General features: G+C 45.8%; 1 protein-coding gene across 5 annotated transcripts in view; it reads left to right on the forward strand.

Annotated features, from left to right (window-relative positions):
* Positions 1-25,611, forward strand: part of LOC121338070 (mitogen-activated protein kinase kinase kinase 3-like) — a 78,227-nt gene that overhangs the window by 11,209 nt on the left and 41,407 nt on the right. For all 5 annotated transcript variants that reach the window (XM_041408641.1, XM_041408645.1, XM_041408642.1 and 2 more), the window contains 2 exons: positions 11,213-11,292; positions 24,470-24,579. In XM_041408641.1, the coding sequence (XP_041264575.1) occupies positions 11,289-11,292; positions 24,470-24,579 (114 nt within the window). In that variant the 5' untranslated portion in view covers positions 11,213-11,288. The remainder of the gene's footprint in view (positions 1-11,212; positions 11,293-24,469; positions 24,580-25,611) is intronic.

Raw genomic sequence — 25,611 nt, forward strand, 5'->3', positions numbered from 1 at the left:
ACTTGCTTGGGTGCCTCAGAGCTCACTGAAGCCTCACACCAGGCTAATGCAAGTCCCCAGTTGTGTAACTTCCCTTGGGTCAGCCCTGTTAGCTCTCTCTGGAGGTATCCAAAACCTGCCTGGACATGATCCTGTGCAACCTGCCCTAGGTGAGCCTCCTTCAGCACTGGGAGATCTCCAGAGCTCCCTTCCCACCAGAGCCGTTCTGGGATTCTGTGAACATCTGGAAAACAAAACATCTCCAGAGGGCAACGCTCCCAGCACAGGCAGGCGGGCAGAGCCTGTGTGTTCCTCTGCAATGTGGGAGATATTTATCCTGTGACTAAGCAGAAAAGTTAAGAGATGGAAAAGGTCCTGTTAGATCATCTCATCCACCTCCCTGCTGGCTGTTCTCCCTGGTGTATATTTATTAATAGGATGCTGGGCAGACAGGAGGGGTTTCTCAGGGCACTGAGGAGGAGCAGCCTGTGCAGGTGAGGCATTCTGCACGTGACTCAACCTGCACAGTTGCAGTTGTTGCTTGCAGCAATAGTATTTTGTAGTAAAAGGGCCAAAAGCTCTTGACTTGACATTCTTGGCGTGTTTGGAGCTGGGCAGACATGAGGGGTTTGCTCAGGGCACTAAGGAGGAGCAGCCTGTGCAGGTGAGGGACTCTGCACGTGACTCAACCTGCACGGTTGCAATTGTTGCTTGCAGGAATAGGATTTTGTAGTAAAAGGGCCAAAAGCTCTTGACTTGACATTCTTGGCGTGTTTGGAGCCTTCCCCTTAACTCGCTGTCAGTTTGTGCAGGCATGAGCTTGTCTTTTTATAGCATTCTAGGAATAAGCTAATTTTACTTGATATTTATGATGGAGTAGGTGGCTTGAAAACTAATAATAATAGGGGGGGAAGAAATAGAAGCCTTTTGGAAAGGAGAGGTCAGCCAGCTGGCCCTCTGCACAGCTGGCCTGGGCTCTGCTGGCCATGATCTACAGCAGTGGTGTGCAAAGGCTCCCAGAGGAGATGTCGGAGAGGTGCAGGTGGAAATGCTATTGCCATGACAAACAGAGCAGTGCTGGAGTGTAGGGCCAGAGCTTGGGGACCCTCAGCATTGCTTGGTTTATCACTGCTTAGTAACCACGGCACGGTGAACGTGGGCTGGTTTTTATTTCTCATTCCCCAACTGCAGCTCGGAGCACTCGGGTTGGAATCACCGAGTGTTGAGAGCAAAGGGAGAAATTCTGATCAGGAAAGAACTGGAGCATGTGCTCTTGTAGGGAATGTGAGCAGGAATTTCCTATCCAGGCATGTGCTGAATTGCCTTCTCCTACTGAGGCTGTTGGTTTTTGCACTTAGGATCACTTTGCTGGCTCCAGAGGTGTCTGCTGGTCAACACCAGAGCGAGATCAACATTTAAGGTTAAGTGTGAGATCAATATTTAGGGTTAAGGATCAACATTTAGGGTTAAGGATGAGAACTGTTCTGTGGTGCAGGTGAGCAGCCAAGCTTCCTCTGCGCCTGTGACATCCTTTTGCTGGTGGTGGCACTTCGTTGGGCGCCAGGGGCTGTTCTGATGATCCATTTCCTGACACCACAGTACATTTTGTGTGGTTTTTGGAAGCGTTATGGGACATCTCTTGGCTGAGCAGTTGCTCTGTGGCATGGGGAGAAGCTCTCCCAGATCCATGGAGGGTGTTTCATGGTACAGGCAGTGTCCCTGGCACCACTGGTCTTTCTCTTGGCTTGTCCTGTGGAAGTGACAGTATCAGAGATGATGTTTTCCAGGAAAACTTCCAACACTTGTAAAGAGCTCTGACATGGGCTTTGCCTCCCTTCCCTCCACCAGACATCTCCTAGGGAGGAGGGAGCTGGAGCAGGGCACAGTGCACACAGGGAACAAATCTGCCTTATTATTATTTAATTTAGAGAGAACTTGGCCTAAAGATGTAAAAATAAATTGCAAACGCTGTCTGGACACCACCTCTCCTCATCAATTAGCAGCATTAAACTCTCAGCAGGGAGGATTAATTAGAAAACTGAAATCTTTCTATCATGACAGCCTTCTGGTTTGCATTGAAATGCAGCTGGAGGACTGGAAAGGCTTCTGTGTTTTGTTTTGATACACAGGCATATGTTTCTTTCCATCCTGGAAATTAATTCTGTCTGTCTGTAACGGAGCCGTGGGAATCAATATTGAGCTGAGCTGTATTTCTCCAGAGCTTTCTTCTAAAAGTAGTTGACTGCTTCCCCACTGTGCCTAATAAGTGACCTGGTTTTGGAGCAGCTGGTCTGCCAGTTCAGAGGTGTTGTACAGCTGCCTTGATGGCTCGTGGTCTCTCAGGGGTGATGGGCTTCTCTTTTCTCAAAGTCTCCAGGTCAGACTTTCTCTGAGCTGGACGAAATGCCCATGGTGACTTTCCATTGCTCCACACCAGGCTGGACATGGTAGGAGAGGAAATTACTCATCCCACTGCCTCCCCTGCAGTCTGCTCATGGCCTTGGTGAGCTGTCATGCTCTCGGTCTCAAGTTCTGCAATGCCCTGAGCTGGGTTTAGAGGCAATATCCACCTTTTCCTCAGTGTCATCACCCTTCCTTCCCTCCACTGGTCTTGGGGAGCAAAGTGGAGTGAGAGCAGCAGCAGGAAGCTGCTGCCTTGCACTGGGGGAAGCACTGGGTGATGGCACAGCTTGGGCAACTCTTCTGGAGAAGAAGCTGCCATGTGTGCACAGGCTGTGCTCAGGCTCTGCAGAACCACAGCTTTGGGAAAATTGGGTGGGGAAGGGCTGGCAGGAGAGGCAGGGCAGACCTGTGAGGCCCTGAGAGCTCTGGGCTTTGTGTGTGTGCTCTGCAGGCTGTAAGGTTCTGTGAGCACGTGGCTGTGTGCTCACAGTCTGGTTCCTGCTCTCTTGATGGCTCATTTTTTACTGTGAAGGCAAGTGCACTTGAGTTCATGTGATACTGGAAGTCCAGAGGACAAGAACAAAGCCTCCATGGAAGCTGCCCCACGTGCTTGTTTTGTAACCCCATCAGCACCCCACTGATGGCAGGCAGCTCATGGAGGCAGCACAGTCCTGGGGCTGTGCAGAAACCTGGTCCTTCTGCCCAAAACCACAGCTGGCTTTGAATCCTTGCTTGCCCCCACTGAGCTCTGACTTCTCCCACTGGAGAAATCTCAATCCAGAGAAGTGCATGAGCAAGGAGAGGACCTGCCAAAATTGGTGGTGGCTGTTGGGGTCCTGATCTCCCCATGAGCTGTGGAGGTTGTGCTTGTAGCCCACAGAGAAGGAGCAAATCAACCAGGTGGCTGCTGAGAGAGCAAAGAGTGGTCAATTAGTCCTGAGCCCTGGGCTTTGCAGTCGATCAGAAAGTCTGGCTGGGATCAATAAAAGCCAGGCAGGCTGCGGGGGAGAGGCTGAGGCTCGTTAAAGAGGAAGCTGTGCAGGGGGATGGCTGCCAGGGACTATTGATCGGGCAGGCTGAGGAGAAATGCTGCATTTCAGGGGCTGGGGGATGCTCCTGGCATGGACAGGTGTGTTATGTTATCCTCTGTGCTCCCAGGGCCATGTTGGAAGGGAGAGAAAGTGGGTCAGAGATGAGCTGGGGTGAGGGTGGGAGTTGGCACAGTGGCTTCCAAGCCCTGGTCCTGCCACGATGCTGTGCCAAGGCTGTGGGATGGATCTCCTGTCACATTCACACACCCTGCAAATACAATAATCTCCCTCCTTCCCAGTCCAGAGCTTGGTCACTTAGTGTTAAAATCCCTGTTGGATCAGCCTTGAGGTTGGTTATGCATTTGATACCTGTTGGAACTCAGGGCATGGGGAATATTTCTCAGTTGGTTTTGATAAGTCTTGATTTTTAAAAAAACATTGTTTTAAACTTTCATTTATGGAGAGGGCTTTTAAGGCTTTGAGATGAATTGGAATTTATGAGGGTGTAAAATAGATAATAGTATAGTTTATTACAGGGTGAAAAATTCAGAGTTTTGGGTTTTTAGTATGGAAGTAGAAGACAAAATGGAAGACTTTGGGCGTTGTTTTGGTTTTTTTTCTTTTTTTATTTACTCTATTTTCTGTTGTGTTAGTGGTATAGAATGATTAGCTAGGGAGACCTGCAATGTAGATGTTGCACGATAGACAAATAATTAGTTATTGGCAGAAAAGTAGAAGTAAGGTAAATTTTAAAAGTTAATTGGACAAAACAACTTCAAAAGATATTGAACCTGTACACCTAGTGGCTTTTTTGCTGTCTTCTCCTTTTGTGCTGAGTCTGGTGTAGACAGCCTGCAGAACTTCTGATAAAATAAAAAATAAACAGCAACCTAAAGACCAAAAAAGTCCTGTTCATCTCTCAGTCCTAACACAAAACTTTTTATGAGGGGCCTCCCATGCAAGGGGCCCCGAGGGGTCTTGCACAGATATTCTGAGATGTTGAAGCAGGGTTGGTTTCTGCCTGCCATTATCCTCATGGAGAGCTGGGCATCCCAGTCCCTGGTGCAGATTCCAGCTCTCAGGCCAGGTTCCCCATGGCACAGCGTTGGCTGTAAAGCTCCATTCATGGAGACTCTTTGTTTCTGATACCAGATGATTGTCTCCCAATTGCTTTTCCCAGGAAAGATTTTTTTCTGAGACAAACACTCTTCTGATGGCTTATTTCACCTGAAGGTTTTACTATCTATTACTTCTTTTTGGTTTCTGCTCATTCTCCTTCCTGTTTTTCCCAGTCACGTGGAAGAAAGAGGCCTGAAGCTTCACTTTTCCAGATACACAGTTTGGCTTTAATTTCCCTCCCACAAAATCTTTGGTCATCTGAGGAGAAAGACAAAAATAAGGCAGTGAAAACCTGCAGGAGGAAGGAATGACAACATTCTTCTGCATTGGTTTTTATATTATATGTATAAATACCTTCCCTTTGCTGTGTTCACTTAGAGGGGAATGTTCATTGGCATCAGAGGGTTTCTGTAGGTGTAACTGGCATCAGGGTTTCCCTCTGATTCATGAGTGCACAGGGAACTATCTGAGGACAGGATTTTGCCCTGTGAAAGGGAAAATGATGCAGGACAGTGCTCTCCCCTAGCTGCAGATCTTCATCCTCACAGGCAGGGCTGTGTGTGTAAATAATCCTGGCTCAGCTTCTTCTGGGGAGGTGAGGATCCTTTAGGCTTGGTCAATTCAGTGCCCAATTTGAAAACTTGGATTTAGGCACAGTGGGACTGAGGGGGGCTTTGGGGTGTAATTAGGGTGTCTGCAAATTGGTTCATCTCCACAAGATGCTGGGGAGGTGGTTTCTCTGTAAAAAATATTAGTTCAGTAGACACAATTCTGTGCTGTGCAGACCCTGATAAAAACAAAAACCCAAACACATGGGGAACATGTGGACACTCAGTTTGCTTGACCTGTCTGTTACATGTAAAATAAATTAACTCTGACCTGATTGGGCTGTGGTGTCTGACCTTTACTGATAGAAGAGTCCTTTCTAATTCTTTTGATTTGCTTCTTTGTTTTCTTCTTCCAGAGGTTTGAGATCTGTATGGAAAATCAAAGCTATTTAATATGTCACTATACATTACTGATTACTGCACTGGCTTTAGTAAAAGGAATATTCCTGCAAAGCAAGAAAAGGGACTGAGAAAAATACTAGTACCTAAAGGGGCTACAGGAGAGCTGAAGAGGGACTTCTTACATGGACATGGAGTAATAGGACAAGGAGGAATGGTCTTAAGCTGAAGGAGGAGAGATTAAATTGGGTATTAGGAAGAAATTCTTTCCTGTGAGGGTGGCCAGGCCTTGGCACAGGTGCCCAGAGAAGCTGTGGCTGCCCCTGGATCCCTGGAAGTGCCCAAGGCCAGGCTGGATGGGGCTTGGAGCACCCTGGGATAGTGGAAAGTGTCCCTGCCCATGGCAGGGGTGGAACTAGAAGATCTTTAAGATCCTTTCCTACCCAAGCCTCTCTATGATAAAGCACTGGAGTGTGCTGTCTGGAACATTTAGTTTACAAAAAGTAAATTTCTGAGAAGAGGATTTGTTTTAAGATCTCAGTGGCTTCTTTAAAGGGCTGTTATGGATGTTAACAGCAGGACTCAGGCAGGTTCTAAACCTCTTATTCTCAGTACACGTCGTGCTAGAAGGAACAGGATGGCTCAGGAGATTTTCCTGCAGAAGCAGCTGTCAAGTGCAGCTGCCCTGGCTGGGTCACTGCCTGAAGGAATCCTCCACTGAGCACGATGGCTTTTAAACACAGATCTCTTCTCCCAGCAGCAGGTGCTGTGAGAAAGACTCTTAAACAGTGTAGGGGTGTCATGGCCAAAAACCGGGGAGAAGAAGCCTCAGCTGATGGGTGCTGATACAGAATTGCTGGGTTTCATGGGCTGTAGCTCCCTGTCGGAACCCAGGACACCCCTCTGGGTGCCCTGGATGACTCGTGCCCCTGGCAGGGGGCTGGGGAGTCCTGGCAGGAAGCCAAAGACACTTGGAATTTCGATCTTAAGCCATGGAGCAAATTACCAACTTGTGAAGAATCACAAGTCACAGAAGTTTAAGTGATAATTAATTAATCACCGGGTGAAAAAGTGGAATTTTGGGGATTTTACTATAGGGGGTCTAGGAGGCAAGATGGAGGGATCTGGGTGTTGTCCTATTCTTCTTCCTAGCCTCCATCTTCTTGGTGATGTTGGCACATTTGGATTGGTTTAGAATAGAAGTAGACATCTAACATAGGTGATAGGTATTGGAAAATAATGGTAAATAAAGTACACGTAGTTCGGAGTATAAAATGTAGACACCAGCCCAGGGGCGGGCAGTGTGCCCTTGACAGACCTGCTGAGCAGACCTCTGCAGGTCTGAAAAAAAATTATTTTAGATAATAGATAATAAACAAACAACCTTGTGAACCAGAGCCGATGAATCCCGACTCTTTCTTCGAGCATCGGTCTGGGAAAAAGGGACTCTCGGGGTCATCAGGGAACCCCAGAGTTCCCAGGGCACGGGCTGGCTCCTTCCCTGAGCTCTGCTGGTCTGTGCTTGTCACCTCCAGCTCAGCAGCCTGAATAAAACCGCAGGGGAGGTTTTGTTCTCCTCATCTTGGCTTGTGAACTTGTCCCTTGAGCTCTCTGGGGAGGTACACCTGCAAACCTGGTTGCACACATGTCTGCAGAAAGTCCATCCCAGCTGCAAGCTCCTAAACATGGGATCAGAGAATCATTTAGGCTGGAAAAGAACTTTTAACATCACAGAGTCCAACCGTTAACCCAGAACTGCCAAGTCCATGACTAAGCCATGTCCCTAAGTGCTAAATCTACAAAGATGCACAGTCTTAAATTGCTATTTTTTTATTTCCCTTGCGTGGTGTATCCTTTGGATAACCTGGGTGGAAAATGCCATGAGGGCAGGGTCTTGTGTGCACCAAAATTTAGCTGGTTTTTTGTGTATCCCAGAATATGGATTCAAGTTCCAGGGCAGTTCTAAGTACAGCAGGTTGAAGGGTCTGTAGCGTCTAGAGAAAACTATAAGGATGAGGTTGGGATGACCAGAGAAAACCTGTAATATTCCAACCACTTTGAATCCCTCTTTGCCAAGCCTGCAGGCTGCCTGAGCTATCAGCACACATCCATTTGTGTTCTCACCATTAAAACAATCTCGTTTGCTTCGCTGTTGTTTTTTACACTACCCCAGCGCTGGCCTCTGAAGCTTTTTGAAAATAACATTTACAATAATATTTTTAACAGTTCCGTAGTATACAAAACTCCAGTGCTCTGGCAGCACTCCCGGAAACTTGCTGAAAGTTAATGTGGTCAGCTCTTAAAAAGGAGAGATTTTTTCCGCTTGACTCTTGCTTGTTAAACTCTCTGAGCCCAACATGTTCCCTGCTGCTTGAAAAAACAAGGAAAGTCCCAATTTTAGCAATGCTACTTTGAGTAGCTTTCCAGCCGAGCCCTATTTCAGGGGCAACTGTGGCTTATTATTTTTTTTTTTTTTTTTTTTTTTTTTTTTTTTTTTTTTTTTTTTTTTTACAGTGGTGTGTCCCTACACCTCCAAACCCAAGTGCTAAGTGGTGCTCAGGCAGGAATGAGTAGGTGCTGCTTTCCTTGGAAGCCTGGGGGTGATAAACTGCAGAGAGAGATGCTGTTTGCTTCATTTGCTTGTGCTGCAGTAGTGGCAAGACATGCTGACATGAAGTCTGTGTTTTGTGGGGGATGCTGAGCCTCTGCAGGGTAAGAACAACTCTTTTTGGGGTAGGTGATACTGTAAATCCCATATATCAATAGCAGCCTGCAGGTGACTCCAGCTCTCAGTGCTGGGCTGCTGTCCTAACCTTCATCCTACGTAATTCCTCACAGTAAATCTCCTGGTGCCTTTGCTTTATCTTCCCTTACATCCAGGAGAAAAGTCACACTTCTCCATCCTCTCCTCCCCTGCTTTGCTTTCTGTAATTTAGATCCACAAAGGCAGGAGTCATGGATGCACAGACATGGCATAGCTGAACTGTTGTCTCCCTTGAGCTCAGTCTTGCTTAATCCCTTCCCAGCCAGGAGCATGGGATGAGAAAAAGAAAAGCAAGGATTAATTTTCAAAGTGGATTAATAACCTTGCATACATCTCTCATGTAGATACTCATACCCTGCATTCATGGAGCTGTAAAGAAGTTTGAGCCACTCTGTCTGCAAAGTTCAGCTCAGGCAAATGAACACTGATAAACAATCGATTATTATTATATTATTATGATTATAACAATTCAATTGTTATACCATTATTATATTAATTATTATAATAGTAATTCAATTATTATAATATTATTATTGCTTTCCCCTGGATCAGAGCATCTGTACTGAGCTTTCCTGCAGGTGAAGTCACTTCCAGCAGTTCCCTGAGCAGACAGAGTCTTGCATGCACAACACAAACATGGAATACATTGCCCTGGGAGCCAACACCTTGCTGAGCTCTCTCACTTCTTGGCAGGGGCTTCCCAGGGAGATTTCAAGTAGATTTACAGAGTTCTGTGGGAGGGGTGCAGTGGCCAGTGGGAGCCCAGTTTCAGGTGCTCACTGGTTTTGTGTCCCAAACTGCCAGCACTGATCAGGGAGCTGAGTGGGAGGAGAAGCTGCTTGGAACAGCATCTGTAGGAAAAGGATTTTCCCTTTTCTTTGCCTTCTTATTTGTTCCCCCTCCCTGTTTTTTAAGGGACAGAATTTGTACTAGAAACAGGAATTTGTCCTTCTGGAACAGGAAGCTGCTGGTATGTATTTTTGGGAAGCCACGGAAATCACCACTGTTTGCAGTCCAGTTTGAAGGCTAGCTGTCCTCAGCACTGAGGACATTTAGCATTTTCTGCTAAAACAGAAAACCCTTCTTTCTCTTGTGTATCTGGGGAGATTTCCTGCCCTGTGTGCAGGGGCTGGTTTGCTCACCAGGGTGGGCAGTGGGGTCTCAGGGGTTTGCAGGGGCAGAGGTGATGGAGAACAGCACAGGGGAGGGCTCTGCTGATGGAAAGGTCACCTGTTTTTTCCAGGGCTCGTTTGCACAGTTCCTGTGGATGCTTGTTTTTGTGACTAGATATGGTTTGGAAAGGTCTGGAATGTCTCCAGGAAGACATTAGAAAAATCTATTGCTCTGATAGGAGGGTTAGCCTGGACTGTCCCAGGAATTTACAGTTGATCCAGGCTATCTGCCTGTGGCCCTCAGTGCAAATTATGCACTCAGCTTAATTCCTGGAAGTGTCACAGCAGTTTTGAAAGCAAAAGTGAAGGTTTGGGCTGTTTCCTCCTCTTGTTCTAATCAGATTTTTCGCTCTGCTTTCTTGCTGGTTTTCTGCTCCCTCTTGATTCAGGGTTGCACAGACTGACCAGTTCTTTCTCTAGGTAGGATTTTTAACCATTCAAGCTGTTTGGTTACTTCCTTGACTCCTCCTTGGTGCTGGAAATGGACAGAGCAGAGAAGCTGCAGGAGAAGGAACAACTCAGGGGCGCTTGGATGTCTCTGCCTCTGCTGCTCTCTTATCACCTTCCCTTCCTGCTTGCCTCTCTCAAAATAGGTTGGATAAATATCCCTGTGCTCGCCAGCACTGAGGCACCAGAGCTGCAGAAAATCCTTTTAATCCATGCTTGGGACCGTTCCTGGTCCTCTTCGGATTTGTGGCCGTGTTTGAATTGATTTGACTGAGCCAGGAGGTTTCCAAAGTGCTTTTTCCTACCATTTCTGACCAGTGCCTCATGTTTAACACTCCAGGATCCATGTCAGTGTCCTGGAGCACGCGGCTCTCATTGACTTCAGGGCAACCTGCAGTGGCTGCAAGGCAGGGATGTCTTACTCCCTGGGCAAGTTTGATCGAGTTCTTGAGGTGTTTCTTCCTTTTCTTGTGCTATCACACGGGTTCATGACCAAGAAATCTGAGGGCTTACCAGGCAGCTAAAGAGGAATTTGATGTTGTCTTCTATCACAGTGTCCTTTAAAAGGTCCCCATCTTTAGGTGGATTTTGCCTTTGTTGAGTCTAAAATGTGGCTTTTTTATTAGTGAGCAGGACAGGCTCCAGCGGGCTCAGGCCTGCTTTAGTTTCTTGGTGGCCAAAAAACCCCAAAAAACCTCCCTGGGTGCAGGAGTTTGGCTGAATGCAGGATGGCAGATCACTGAGCCCACTTCTGTGCTGGTGTTGGGGGCAGATTGAAGGCAGAAACTCTGGAAGGGCTCCTGGGGACACACTTTCCATGAGGGATGAACGGGGCAGTCACTGCTGCTGAGAGCTGCCTGCACTCAGCTTTTTACCCATGCAGTCAGAGGAAGGCTGGTCCAGCCTTGGGGAACCTTGATTGCTATTTGGAAGGCCTAAATTTAGGTTTCTGCTTTGATTCAGGGCTGCTTTTGCATGTCCTGCTGTCAGTCTGTTCCCCAAGTGAGTGTTACCCCACAGGGATGCTGTGGAATCTGAAGTGTTAAAGAATGGCGTTGCTTTAGGGTTACATTAATCATGTAAAAACACATAAAAATATCTTGTAATTAAAATGCTCTGTTCTTAAGGAAGTACAAGTTCTTTACCCCAAGGTCTTAAAACCATTAAGGTCTCAGGTTTGTGGTGTGTTACCTTTGGTGTGTGCAGAGGAGGGCAGACTCCTGGTCTCCATCCCTAAATAAGGTTTTCCTCTTTCCCAGGTGATGGTGGGGAGAGGCTTTGGGAAGAGTGGTCCATGGCCCTGTTGTCATGTCAAAATTAATCTGTTACCTCTGTGTATGTTCATTACAGGGTGGATGCTTGAGAGAGGAGGATAAGGCACAAGAGTCTGGGACCGGTGGAATGGAGGCCTGATGTAGATGGAAAGATGGGTAAGAACTGGATTCCCCTGGAGAATCAATTTTCTGCAGCCTGATAATTTGGGTTGGGACTAACAAGTGTGGCAACAGACTGGGAGAAATTGCAAAGATGCTCTGACTATTACATTGATTTCTGATTTATGTTTAGCATTTTAATGGTGCCAAAATTGGACCAATTTTCTTCTTATTCTGATCATGATCTGGTGGTCATGTTCTAGGTGGAGTCTCTTCCCAAGTGTGCCTGGTATTTCTCTGCAGAGCATTTTCATTCCCTGTAGATCTTCTCCCAAGGAATTTTCTGTTTCAAACAAAGCTTGAATATATTGCTTTTCTAAGTGGTGACCTGGATTACTTCCACCATCTCACTCTTCTGCTGGAATAGTTGTGTATCAAATGCTGTGTGGTTCTAAGCACCACTGTTTATTGGGTGGGAATTATTTATAGTTCTGGAGGTACATAATGGTTTCCATCTTATCTTTATAGATAAGAACTTTCTCCTAAAGAAAATTCATTCTGTCAGGAATTGGGACCACTTGGAAGTGCTTAAATGGCTTCCTGGCCTGGTGCCCCAAGAAAGGAGAAGAGATCTTGGAGGAGTCCTGCTCAAAGCTGAGCACTTCACTTGCACATTTGCAGCATTTACATGAGTTCACCCAGAACATTTCAGGGATGGCTGAAATGATGCTTTAAAGAAGGAGAAGAAAAAAGGAGAGATATGTTAAATTTAGGGTTTGTTCTTGCAGATGTGTAGAATCACAGAATGGTTTGGGCTGGAAGGGACCTTAAAGATCATCTCATTGCAACCCCCTGCCATGTCAGGGACACTTTCCACTGTCCCTGGTTGCTCCAAGCCCCATCCAGCCTGGCCTTGGACACTTCCAGGGATCCAGGGGCAGCCACAGCTTCTCTGGGCATCTGTGCCAGGTCTCAGCATCCTCACAGGGAAGAATTTCTTCCTAATACCTAGTGTAAATCTTCCCTCTGTCAGTGTGAAGCCATCCCTCATTGTCCTGTCACTAACTACCCTCATAAAAAGCCTTGTACAAATGTGATTCAGAGTTTGGTAGTGGTCTGAATTTAGAAAATTAAAAGTGTGGAGCCACTGCCACACCTTAAGTGTTTATGCTCCCCTATGGAGAAAGGAGAAGAGTGGTATTTACTCCATCCTGGCTTTATGTGTTGTTTTTGCTCTTTTCTCTGTTACCTAGAAGAGAGATTTTGTGGGTAGAGAACTAACTTAAAGCTAGGTTTAAAAAAAAAAAAAAAAAGAAAGAAAAAAAAAAAGGAAGGGAAGAGAAGTCAAAGTCCAGATCTGCTTCTTCAATATAAAGAATGACAAATTTCAGTTTAAAATCCCTGGTGACTAACCCCAAAAGTTTTTAGAAACATTTTCACTTGGAAGGCAAAAGCCACTGCTGTGTCAAGGCAATGTGGGTTATTTTAACAAGGAAAGCTCAGACTTGCCCTGAGCACCAGCAGGGAAGAAGTTGCTGGCTCCAGCCCAGTTGTCAGGAGATTGTAAGTTTATTGATTTCTCATACAGAGAGTGGTTGATAGAACCTGCTCAAGGGGCCTTCAGCCTGCCAGCTGCAAATGTAATATGGGTGCACCAGGGCAGCATTAATTGTGGGAATTCTGTAGTGAAGAGAGGCACTATGGATGGTTTTGGGAATTTTTGGAGTCTTGTGCAGGTTTGGAGTTCTGCTTGCACTTGTGTGTGGGTGGAACACTGTGCATGTCCCCTCACCAAGGTGTCATTGCTGTGGCTCATCACCAGCTGCATCCACACCTGTGTGGGGTTAGATGTGCCAGGATGTGTCCAGGTGGGATCAAGCTGAGATCCTCAGTCTGTGGGGATCAGGTGGGTGAGGAGCTGTGTGTCCCCATCAGTGTCACTGAGTGGTGTTTGTCTGTTACAGAATCACTGCAGTAGCTTTGCTGATGCACGGGAATTCGGGCTAAATTTTGAGGGTTCATTAGTTTCACTTCTCTCCCTCTTCCTTGTATATGTGTTTCTGTATTCCATGCTTTGGGATGAGGGAGCATTTTCAATGGAAGTGCAGGGAATTTGCAGTCACATCATTGATTTCCTTCTGGAATTTTCCTTCTGGAAATTTCCTTCCTCCTTTCCTTCAGAGGAGACGTGTTGGATGAGGTGATCTCTGACAGCCTATTCCAGGTCTACCTTTTTTTTTCTTCTTCTTTTTCCAGGATCCTATTTATAGTCTGCTCAGTATCTCAGAGTTCAGCACAGCACTGTTCACTCCTAGACATGTTCTAGGGAAGTTGCATGACCTTGCATGGAGACCACAAGACGGGAAGTGGGGACTTCTGGCGTCTCTGTGTCATGCAGTGCTTGGACCAGCCCTGTGCAGCCGTGGTATCCCTGGGCTGTTGCAATATCTGCCAGCTTGGGACCAGCCTAAGTCCTTGGCATTGTCTTTTTATTCATCTTATAGTTCATTTCCATCTGCAACCTCTCATCAAATCTCTTTGTAGTTTGGTCAAACGAGTGCTGAAGACACTTTTAAAGGTGTCTGCATCTTCAGTGCAACACAGTGTAAAAACCCTGCCCAATAAGTATTAAAAATTGCTTAAATGTGTTTAAATATGACATCACAGTAAAAGTAATATTAAAAAACCTGCAGAACTTGGTACAAAAAGCACCAGCTTGTTTGTTGATCAAGTTTTACTCTTGTTGTTTTAAAAATGATTTAAGCATTCTCAGTTGTGGTTATGAAATGTTGTGTGTGTGCCTGTGTGATTGTGATGATAAAAACTCCAAGGAGGCTGATCTGTTCTGCTCAGTGGACATCCATACAACTCAAAGGTTTAGGTCTTCAGTGCTTTGCTGGGGAGAGTGTGACTTCTGCTTCAGCAGAAAGGTCATCTGAGGTGTGGGAGATGGGAGAGTGATATTGTTTATAGTATTGACTTGACAGAGTGTGTGTGACTGCAGGCTGGGCTGGCAGAAGGCAGAAGCTTGCTGAGAGCTTGTTTGAACAGCCTTGGCATGGCCATTCAGCCCAGCTGGGTTTTTTGGGGGCTGCTGAATCAGAGAGGACTGCTAGAGCTGGTGGGGGCAGAGCAGAGCCTGTCCCATGGAGGTCTCAGCCCTCCCATGCTGTGTTTTCCTCATTCCTCAGCAGGCAATGCTTTCACTCTTCACTTCCTTATTGCTCTCAGCTTTCTCTTTGTATGCTGAGAGCTATCAAGGAAGAATTAATTCATGTTGGATTGCAGCACTTTATATTATAATAAGACGCATCAGGCTTTTTAGCTCGGGTTTTGTTCTTTTTGAGAGGTGTCTGAGTTAAAAGGTGCCCATGGTCTCCTTCTCCCTGTCCTGGCACTGCAGCCATTGTACCCAGGGCTCAAATTTAGGGTGCTCTGGGCGCCTGGGGAATGTGGGATTGGACCTGCATCACATCTGGGATGTTGCAGCTGTTGCTGCAGCCACAGAATAGGAATTCATGGGCTCTGGGCTGAGGCTTTGAGCACTGGAAGTTGGTGGGCTGGGAGGGAGAAGGAGTTCTTTATGATCCCTCAAATAACCTTCAAAGGTATCAGAGTCAGTCAGGGGAAATAACTTGCCAGTTACATTTCTTTGCTGGGTAAACATTTTTCTCCTTTCAAGTGTGCTCAAGAGAGAGGCACAGGTTGTGGGGAGAGGTAATATCTTTTATTAGACCAAATGATAGAGGTGGAAAAAAACAAGCTGCCTTTTAGACACATAAGTCCTTCTTCAGAAGGAGCAAATTTTAAGCTTAGCAGGGAAACTGCTGGAATAATTGGCCCAAGTTTAATTCAATTATGTTAATCCATTAGAGGAAAATTAGCGTTTGTGGAGGAAAGGGCAGAGTTAGCAAAAAAGCTGTGAAAGTTTCTTGTGGGATGAGAAACCTGGTACCTTGAAGTGGTGAGGAGCAGCAGAGCTACAGGCATGCAAAAATTTTCTTAAATGTGGTTAGTTTTGCTTTTTAAGATTCTAACCCCTGCCTGCAAATCTCCTAGACTACCTTTAATTCACAAAAGCCAACGAGAAACAAGGGGTTTGTCATGAGCAGTGTTGGGTTTATGGCAGGGCTCAAAGATCCTCTTTGTCTCCTCTTCCAGCATCCCAGTCACTGCCTGGGTGTGAGGGGCAGCAGCTGTTTCCCCAAACCCTGCCCTCTTCAGCAAATCTTCCCCCACCAAAAGCCACCCAATTCCAACCAGACATTCTCCCCATTAGCCAAGAAGGGGTGCAGGCTCTGAGGTAGCTGCACCTCCACAGGTTGTGCTGCTGGAGGTGGGGAGCTGAGAGGAGGAAGGAGAACGACTGTCAGGATGTTTTCCTGGGGGAAAATTGGCTTCTTAGCTGGACTTCACCACCCTCCAAGCCTGTGGGGATGTAGAGGGGGCTGGTGGTGATGGTGGGGCTGTGGAGGGGAGCAGGGTGTGCAGAAGCTCTGCCTGTGGCTCTGCTCCCGTGGAATTTTCCTGCGCGCGGCGCTGGCAGGGATGGCTATTTTGGGACTGGAGGCTTGTGGTGAACCACAGATGTAACCTTGCTTTCCCTCCCTGCTGAGCTAAACCAAACACCTTCTGCATCCCAAGTCCTTTTCCATTGCAAAAGTCCCTGGTAAGCCTCTGGGGCGAGGGAACATGGGCACTGTGCCACGGCACAGCTCGTCAGGAGAAATTTCTTCTGTGATTTGTGGCCTCACCACTGAAACTTCCACGGGTGATCAAAGTTGCCATCCCAAATGCTTTGGGTTTTTTGGTGTTGGTGGGGTACTGATCACTCAGTTTTAAGGGCATTTCTCTCACCTCTCCTAAACTGAGGTGCAGTCCCAGTAGCTTTGCCTTTGGTTTTTCCTGGGGAAATTCAGAGGGCATTGAAGTTCTTCATGATCTCACTCTGGCTCTGAAATGGGTTCTGCCATAATACAGAATTTATGAGCCAGTTTAGCCTCTTTTGCTGTTTTCTCAATGCTCTCATTAATTGACTGGAGCCTTAGCATGTCTGTATTACATTGGGGGTGTTTGCTTGTTTGTGTGCATGAGTATTTTGGAGACTGGTTGGGTCCTCTCATTGGTGATATGATTTAGTTATAGATGTGATACATATTTATAATTTTAAAAATAACTGGTTTAGCTTTTTTAAAACAGATTTTTGTCTTCCCCTCTGAGCCCATTCCTGAGCTCTGATTTCTCTACCATATTGTAGGGGGATGTAAAAGGAAGGGTTGTTTTTGATCTAAACACAGTCTCCAGTTCAGCTATGCAATTTTCCCAGTAGCTGTAGGGATCACCTGAGAGCTAAGATGGATAGAGGGGGAATAGGAGGCACGAACTCAGTTTTACCCCCAAGAAAAGGGGTGTGTGGGATAGTGTAACTGTGCCCTAAACCCACAGATGTTCTGTTGGGCACTTGGTGTGATGGACCTGTGTAGCTGTCCAAAGCCTCTGATGGGTTTGGTTTTGTTTCTTTTCACAAAGCAGTTACTGATGGTGCTATAGAAGTGAAATTAAAAATCCAAACCAATGTCATTTCTGGAGAGCAAGAGTTGAGCATTGATTTGTCAGGCTGAGAATGAATAACCTCCTCTTCCTGGTGTCCCCTTTAGCATCATAATTCTCTGAGAAGAACAAACGTGCTTACAAGAACCCCCCAGCACATCACAGCACTGGTTTTCTACGTGAGTTTGTGTGTCCTGAGCTCAAGGCATCAGCGAGCAAACTCCTGCCAAGAAATCCAGCATGTTAGGAGCGTCTTTCCTCACTTCCTCCTGCATAATTGCTCTGCTCGACCTGCTGGGCTGTGCCCTGCCCTTGAGTCCTGCCCAGGGGTGACCTTGGCATCCCTTGGGTGGGGTTGCAGGAGGGAGAGCAGCAGCAGCATCCAGCTGCTGGTGAGCTTTTGCTGTCTTGCAAAGGGAACGTGCTCCATTGGTGTGTCTGCTGCACTGCTCTCTGCTATGGAGGAGGGTAATTGGATAATTTTTCTCTTTATCAGACTCTGGACACGGCTGCAGACAGTGGCAAGATGCTTTGTGCGTGTGGGTTGAATTTATGGGGAGGTTTGTCTGGATCTCACTAGGTGGGTGCAGGCAGCACTCTGCTTGCCACAATCATTCACAGACAGCCCTTCCAAGGGGGTGAATTGCACAACAGTACTTGTAGCTGCCTGTCAGAGTGTCTGGGTCCCTTCTTTGCTTGCTTGGAGGCTTTTATTACAGTCCAAGTCAGGCTCCTGAGCCTCTGGCTCACTGGGCTCCTTCCTAGTATTGACTGGGACAGTCAGGGATGGTACTTAGTTACTAATTGATCCCTTCTGTTAAAATTCAGAATCATTTCATTTAGAAAAGACCCTTAAGATCATCAAGTCTGTGCTGGCTTGGTACCTTGGCCCCTGGTGTCTTGTGCATGGTCTGGATGCTGGTGGCTGCACCTGCCTGTTCACGGTGTCTGCAGAAACCCAGGTCTGGGTTTTTCTTTGTCTCCAAGCTTCTTCTTTGTCTCCAAGGTTTTTCTCCCCTCTGGCTTTTGGAGAAAAGGCAGCATTTATCTTCACAAGGAAGTTCTTTGATGTGTGCTCTCACGTGGGTGAGTGCTGTCCTGTTCCCTGGACCTGGTCTGACACTGCCCTTCTGGGAAGGCAGTGGGCTCTGACAGGTGTGGGCTTCCACACGTGGGCCAGGTGTGCTGTCAGCCCCTGCTCACACAGCAAACAGACATGAAAAGGTGCTTTGGCCACTGAGCATTGTGTACTTCTTTGCTATTTCCTCTTGATAAAAACAGCAAGAACAACAACAACAAAAAAATCCAAAATAAAAAAAAAAAAAAGACCAACAAAAAACAAACCCAAACAAACAAAAAGACTAAAACAAAACAAAAAAAATGAAATAAAAAAATCCCTGGAAAGAGCTGCAGAAAGGAGTGAAGTATCACTCTAGTGGCAGAAACTGTGTTATTTCCATTTACCTAAATGAAGAAGGGTTAAAAGGAGATGAAATCACAGTCTGTGAGTACCTGGAGAAGATGGGCAGTGTCTGTCAATAGAGGGGTCTCTAAGATACAGGGCTATCAAGATCTAATGAACAGAATACAAAGCCAGCTGTATTCTCAAACTGGAATTGAGATTGTTGCAAAGAGGGGTTACTGGAGCAAGTGCATGAGCTCTCCAGCTAAGGCTTTCTGAAGAGGCTGTTCTGGGTGATTCCAGGTCAAGGCTGGGATGTGGAGGCTGCTGAACGAGTTGCTGTGCCTTTTGTATACAGCCAGGAAGGCCAGATCAAGTGAAGTCCTCTCTGAATTTAAGCTCCTTTAATGTGTTTAGCTCTGGCTGCAGACTCATGTGGTCTTGAGCAAGGCTTTTGTCTGTCTCTGATTTCTGTCCATCAAATGAGACATAAAACTCCCTTTCTGAGAGTCTAGCTGGAATTCCATCAGGACAGGGGCTGCCCCTTGCAGGAACTGAGTGATGCCAGGGGAGTGAGTCCTGTCTTTCAGTTCAGGGTCCCTTTGCTAAGTGATAAATGTTGTATACAGTTGATCCAAAAATGGTGTGTTCTCAAAAAAACCAGCAAAAATGAAAGGCTGATATCTCTTACGACCAAATTCAGCATTGTCAGAGTCATCCTCACGTGGCTCCATATTTTTTCCTCTGTGTTTTATTACATTTCAGTATTTTTGTCACTATATATTCAAAGTCTAGCCCATTGAAAGGGCTTTTACTGGAGGTGACAGTGTTTATTTGTGGCTCCCCGTGCTCTCTTCATCGCCCTCTCAGCTTTCACAGAGCTCTCCCCTCTGCCTGGGAACATCCCCAGTGGCTGCATCACTTCTGGAGAGGTGGAGGGTGCTGCTGGAGTTTACAGAGGCAAATGCACCATCAGCACCAGGGCTGTGAAAAGCACAGTGGGATCTTCAGTGACCACCAGTGGTCACATCTGTGGTTTTTCTCTGCACCCAAGTGCCTGCAGGGCCCTGAGGCTGCATGCTCCAGCCTTGCTCAGGGATGACTCACGATATTCTTCCCTCCTGCAACGCCCAGGGCTTTTCCCCCACTCTTCCCTGGTTCTGCCTGGTGTGTGTGTGAGGCCCAAATCAGAGCTCACCATGTTTTACAGGATCTGCTTTGCTCCTGCAGGCTTTCCTGTGGGCTTCATCCAGCTGCTGCCTTTTTAATTTATTTTTTTTTTTATTTCAGTGTTGAAGGAAGCAGCTTCATGGAACTACCATAAACTGCCTCTTAGCAATGACCTATTAGTGCAGCCAACAATAACAGCAGTGTCTAGACCATCTGAACACAGCTAAATTATTCCTTTGTCCCTTCTTCATTTGCTTTCTCTCCTGACTCTTGAATTGTTTTGGGTGGTCCGTGTTGACCTTCAGGCTTTCTATTCCTCCCTTTTGCAAAATTTTTTTTTTCATCTTTGAGCAGTGAACTTGCTGTACTAAGACTGAAAGTCCAGGTTCCTCTCTCCCCCACGCAGGCTGGAACCAAGGCCACGTAGCAGCACTGGAAACATGTCTCTGAAGGGCAGGGAGATGTGTCATCTGCTGGCTCTTTGGTGTCACTCCCTGGTTGATTTTGCCAAGTAGCCAAATGTCCCAGATTCACAGAATTCCCAGAACGTCTGGGTTGGAAGAGACCTTCAAGATCATCGAGTCCAACCCAGCCCCAACAGCTCAACTGAACCCTGGCCCCCAGTGCCACATCCAGGCTTTGTTAAACACACCCAGGGATGGGGACTGCACCACCTCCCCGGGCAGCCATTCCACAACTTTATCACTCTTTCTGTAAAAACTTTTTCCTGCTATCCAGCCTGTATTTCCCTTGGCTCAGCTGGAGGCTGTGTGCTCTGGTTCTGTCAGTACCAGATTCACACTGGCAGTGCCTGGGACTTGCAAGTCTTAACATCTTGCAGAACTGAAAACCTGATGAGAGAAGGAGGCATTCTGGTTTTGATAAAGGATCCTGCCAAAATGGATGAGTGTATTTTAATAAAAATATAAACCCTGTCTACTGGAGCTTCACTGGTCATTGCTTCTTGGGAGTGCTCTTGGCTTTCTGCTCCTGTGTGTTCCTCTCTTCTGTGTGGATATGGATATTTCCCCCACCCCCAGACCCCTGGGAAATTAATATCTTTTGAAACATCTATTACTTTTGGTTGGAAGTGATCCTTGGTTGGATGGGCTGGCAGTGTGATCAAACAAGCTTTGTCACAGGAAGCTGATTTAAAAAGCAGAAAATTAAGTGTGTTGGTGGAAAGTAGAGAAGAAAGGAGTTTCCTACTAAGGGAAATAGCTGAAACCTGAGGGTGGAAGAAGAGACATTGGGGACAGAGGGACAGTACTAAACACAATTTATTTTTATGTTTCATCTTTGCTGTCTCTATAATCAGCTTTTCTCTGTCCTGATCTTCCGTGGTAGAAATAATCCTGTTTTCATGTTGTGTTGGAGATCAAGTGGGATTTGTTGTACAATTCATCCTGTCAACCCACAGTACCTTAAGTGAATTTGTGCAAAACGATGCCAGAGTGGACCTGGGCCAGGAGCTTGTCCAGGAGCAGGAACCTGCTCACGTTGCACAAAGATTTCCAGGAGTCTCCCAAGTCCACAGAGCTCCAAGGATACTTCATCAGTGTTGTGCAACTCACAGATGTTTTGTTCTGGAGCCATGGCAGAGCCCGGGGAGGTGTTTGCTGTGCAGCCTCAATGCTGCCTTCTCACAAGGCTGAAGAATATTTGGGTTCTGCCAAGGCTGGATCAGGAGAACAGGATTTCTCCTGTCCCTTGGGCACGGGATTCCTGACAATTGGCATTTTGTCCCCGGGAAAGCCATCCATCCTTCACCCTCTCCTGACTCAAACCCAGCCAAACAGAGAAGGAGCAGCCTGTGACACCCCTTTTGCTGGAAAGGCTTGGGAGTGGCATTTGGATTTAATTATCCTGCTCGCTTCAGTGCTTGTTTGAATTTTGACTGCACTGGCTGAGCTGGCTGCGTCTTTCCATGGAACAAAGTCCTCCACCCTTCTTGGGAGTCAGCTGGGAGACCCCAGGAGCAGTAATTAGGATGGGCAAGAGGTTCAGTCTGGAGAGGATCAGTGCCTGTGCAGAGCTGTCCCGGAGAGGACTGGGAAGCGTCGGTTTTGCAAGAGATGATGCAAATTGTGCTGCTGCTCAGAAGTTGCTTCAGAGCCTGGTGTGGGGGCTTTTGTTTTGAACAGTTGAGGCTTTGGTCACTGCCTCCCAGAAATCACAGCTCTCTTGGAGTAAAAACACGCTGTTAAAAGCAGCAGGAAAATACTTCAGCACATGGAAATACATTAGTTGAAGGAAATATTGTATTTCTGCTTGTGCTTAAGTCTTTTTTCACCCTCCAGCAGCAGAAAACAACCTTTCCTGCTTGGGTAGGAAGAAGTTTCCTTATCTTATTTTGCAGCAGTGATGTCATGGATGTGGATTTTAGTTTTTTGACAATCAACACTCATATTTTGTAATTTAAAATCTTCAGATGCTTTTCAGAATGCTCTTTTGCATCAGTTTCTTAGTAGATAAAGGAAGGAAAATGCTGATTTGACACTCAAATACAATAAATATGTTCTCTTTCCTTTTTTTTTCCTTCAGTACCTGATTAGGACAGCTGGAGCTCAGTTTTACACCACTTGTTCTAAGGCCTATTCAGTTGATGTTTGGGTATTTCTGGACACCAGGTGAATTTAAGCAGTTACTGAAAGTGAGTGAATTCTTCTGTGTTTGGAGTGATGCAAAAAGTCACTTCTGGCAGAGCATTTTAGCCTGACTTCCTAAGAAATGTGACTTATCATGAGCTGGGTTTGCAGCACCAGGAATTTTTAAACCTGTCTTTGGTGGACTCGCAAGTCTGTTACAAAAAAAGTTTTGGCAAGATTGATGTGTAGATAGAGGAGGAAGACAGTGTGATATAAACCAGGGCACTGGTGGGTTAACCAGGGATTCCTCTCCTAAAAGATGGTGCCAGGGATCTTTGGAGGTGGGAGAGGGGTGGGGAATTGGGTGGTTTGACTCTGGCTCTGCCTGCTGGCCCTGTTGGCCCAGGCATTACAGATTGTGTTTTGTGTCAGGCAGCTCAGGAAACTTTTGTTGTCACTTGCTTGGAAAAAAAAAAAAAAAAGAAAAAAAAAAAAGGGGGGGGCAGTGAGGGGCACTGTAGAGATTAGAGATTAAAGCTTTGGTGGAAAATTCCTAGAGGGTGCTGTAAGGGGGTTTTGTTTTTGTGTGTTTGTTTTAGCTCATCCCTCCCCCTGATCCCTTCCCCCTCCACAAAAAAAAAAAAAAAAAAAAAAAAAAAAAAAAAAAAAAAAAAACAAAAAAAAAAAAAACCCCCCCAACAAAAAAAAAAAAACCCAAACCTTTTTTTCCTTTTTTTTTTTTGTGCTGGGTATTTTCCTACTACAAAAATCTATGTGGAAAACTATGCTTGTCCCAGAGGTCCTTTAAAAAAAAACAAAACAAACCAACAACAACAAAAGAAAAACACCCTCAAACGCAGACTTTGGGGACATTCTTGATGTGTTTCTTTTTTGTTGTTGGTTTGTTGTTTGTTTTTTTTGGGTTTTTTTTCTCCTGAACTTGAACTGAAAATTATCTCTTTTTTTGAGCTTTTTCCTGTAGCACTTCAGGTTGTGCTCCCTGCCACCCCTCTGGAAAAACATACCTGTGCTTTTATAAATAGGGAAATGTAGGATTACATTTTCATGTACTTAGGTATGAATTTTATTATTTTATCAGTTATATATTTAATATTGATTTAAATATATATGTTTATATATTAAATATGTATACACACATTGCCTACAGGAAAATGTAGGCTTTTTCCTAAGAGTTTGGTGTAGGCATTGATGCTCATTTCTAGCTCATTTCTGAGCTCTGAAATGTGAGACTGGATTTTAAACATTTTCCCCCAGTTTTTCCCCTTGTTTCTTTAATATACTCTGGGAGCAGAGCATGCACCAGAAATCTTTTTCTCACATATCTGGGTTATTTTCGTAGCTTTATTGCTCATAGAACCCAGCAGGAGGAGCAGAACAAGAGGAGATGGTGTTCTATCTGAGCATGAGGATCCAGGGCATGCACCTCCCTGGGGAGAGATTCTCAGTATTTGGGTCCAGTCCTGTCTGATTTCATATGGTTTTGGTCATTTTTCACATATTTGTGGACTTGGAGTTAAATCTGCAGGCTGGCCTGGTGTAGGGGTGGTTCTGTCCCTGGAGGCACTCATTTTTAGACAAGATTTGTAGCTGTATTTGTATTTTTTGCAGTAATAGCTGCATGTGCCTAACATTTGCCCTGTCTGTGTCACGAGCATGGAGTGTGCAGTGGGTTCTCACACCCTCCCAACAGTGTGCCCTGCCCTAGGTCTTGACAGGGTTCTTACTTCTTGTGGTTGGTATTTTGCCTTTCACACTTCACAGCTGCTTCAAGAGGCCATAACCACAGGTGCTGAAGTGTTGGAAAAGAGGAGGTTGGTTTCAGAGCCAGTGGTCCCTCAAAGTTCTCCTGTTACTGCAGAAATCAGAAATCCCACGAGGGCTCTCAGTGTCTTCTCTCCAGCACTGCTGAGTTGCTCTCTTTTCTCATGGATTCCTTTCCCTCTCCCCTGGTTTCTCACTGCTTCTGGTTTTGAAGGTCAGTTGTGGCTCTTGAGCACCTTTAATGAAGAGGGAGGAAAGACAAGGACACCTTTTTTCCCTAACCCAGGTTACTCCCAAGCCCCATCCAACCTGGCCTTGTACATGTGCAGGGATGGGGCAGCCACAGCTTCTCTGAGCATCTGTGCCAAGGCCTCACCACCCTCATAGATGAAAACTTTCTAATATCTAATCTAAACCTGCCCTTTTTCATTTTAATGGCATTTTCTGGTGTCCTGTCCTTATCAAGAGTCCGTCTGCAGTGTTCTTGCAGGCCCTTTCAGGTGGGGACAATGAGATCTCATTATCTGTCTCACCTGTGATGAAGGAACCTGTGCTTTCAAGACAGACTGAGCTGGGAGAGACTGTGGGGTGGTCTTGGAATGTCTCTCTTAACAGGGAGGCTTGACATTGTGTCTTTTGATCCACTTGCGTTGGAAGTTTATATTTGCAGCTGAATTTTCACTCTGCACATCCTAGGGCAGGCTTGCTTTCCACACTTCAGTTGTCTCTTCTTTACTTGCAGATGAAGAAGAAGCTCTGAACTCTATTATGAAGGATTTGGCAGCGTTGGGCAAGTGTGGGGGGCTGCTGGACAACAACAGGAATAAAAACAGTGTCTACTCCAACAAACAGGTATGGCATTGCTTCCTCAGTTCACCCCAAACTCCAGCAGACCACAGAGGTGGGCATGGCGCTTGCCATGCTGGCAGAACAGAGTTTAAATGTTCGAACTGAAGTTAACAAGTGCTCAGCAGAAATAGCATCATTTCACCAAGCTAGGAGGTTTATGACCTCTTTTTGAAGAGCTGAAAGGAAGTTACAGGCATCCCTGTATCACAGAGGAGCAGGGAAAGGTAATGGCCCAAATTATTCATGAATATAACAACAGGGCCTGAAACTGGGTTTAAATCTCGAGTCCCACCTCAAGGTACTTCTAACTGTTGTTTAGCTCTGAAAGTAGCAGAACTTGTTTCAGGCTGTGCAGCTTTAGGACTTGGATAAGTCAATTGTTTTCTATTGACAGCGTTAATGAAACACAATATTTATTATGTGCACAATTTGCTTCAGATATTTGAAAGACAGACTGCCAATTCTGAGCTGTAGATACCCAAGCTCTTTGGGGAGGAATCATGTCATTCTTATATAAAGTGTTTAATTATGAATTACTGTTGTTTATCTTTATGTTCCTAAACCCAAACATTTTGGCCCTGTTGCACATTCAGAGTTGTTTTGGTGAGCAAAAAACATTGTCCCTTGAGCAATGTCAGAAATTATTTGCTGACATTGATACAATAGCTGAAGTGGATTTAATATCATGTTTGTTTATGGAGCAAATAATATGGGAACATGAAAGTTGTGAAGAAAGAATTCAGTTGTCAAAATAGCAAGGAAAAAAGGGAGAACAAGATTGGGACAACTGGGAAGCTCCTGGAGAAGCACGGCAGCAAATCCACATGGAATTCCACCTTTAGTGCTATGGTTTAGAATGAGCTTGCAGTCAGCTCTGCAACTGCTGGATGCCTAGCAAGGGAGAAAACAAATTGTCATTTACTGTCGTCATGCATTTTTTAATGTCACTTGTGCTACAAACAAAGAAGTCTGGGTGCAGAGAGGAAAAATCCCTTCCCGAATCCCTGTGGACTTCCCAGCCGCATGCAGACGAAA

The sequence above is a fragment of the Onychostruthus taczanowskii genome, unplaced genomic scaffold (assembly GCF_017590055.1).
Source record: "Onychostruthus taczanowskii isolate IOZ18803 unplaced genomic scaffold, ASM1759005v1 scaffold3, whole genome shotgun sequence".
Lineage (NCBI taxonomy): Eukaryota > Metazoa > Chordata > Aves > Passeriformes > Passeridae > Onychostruthus > Onychostruthus taczanowskii.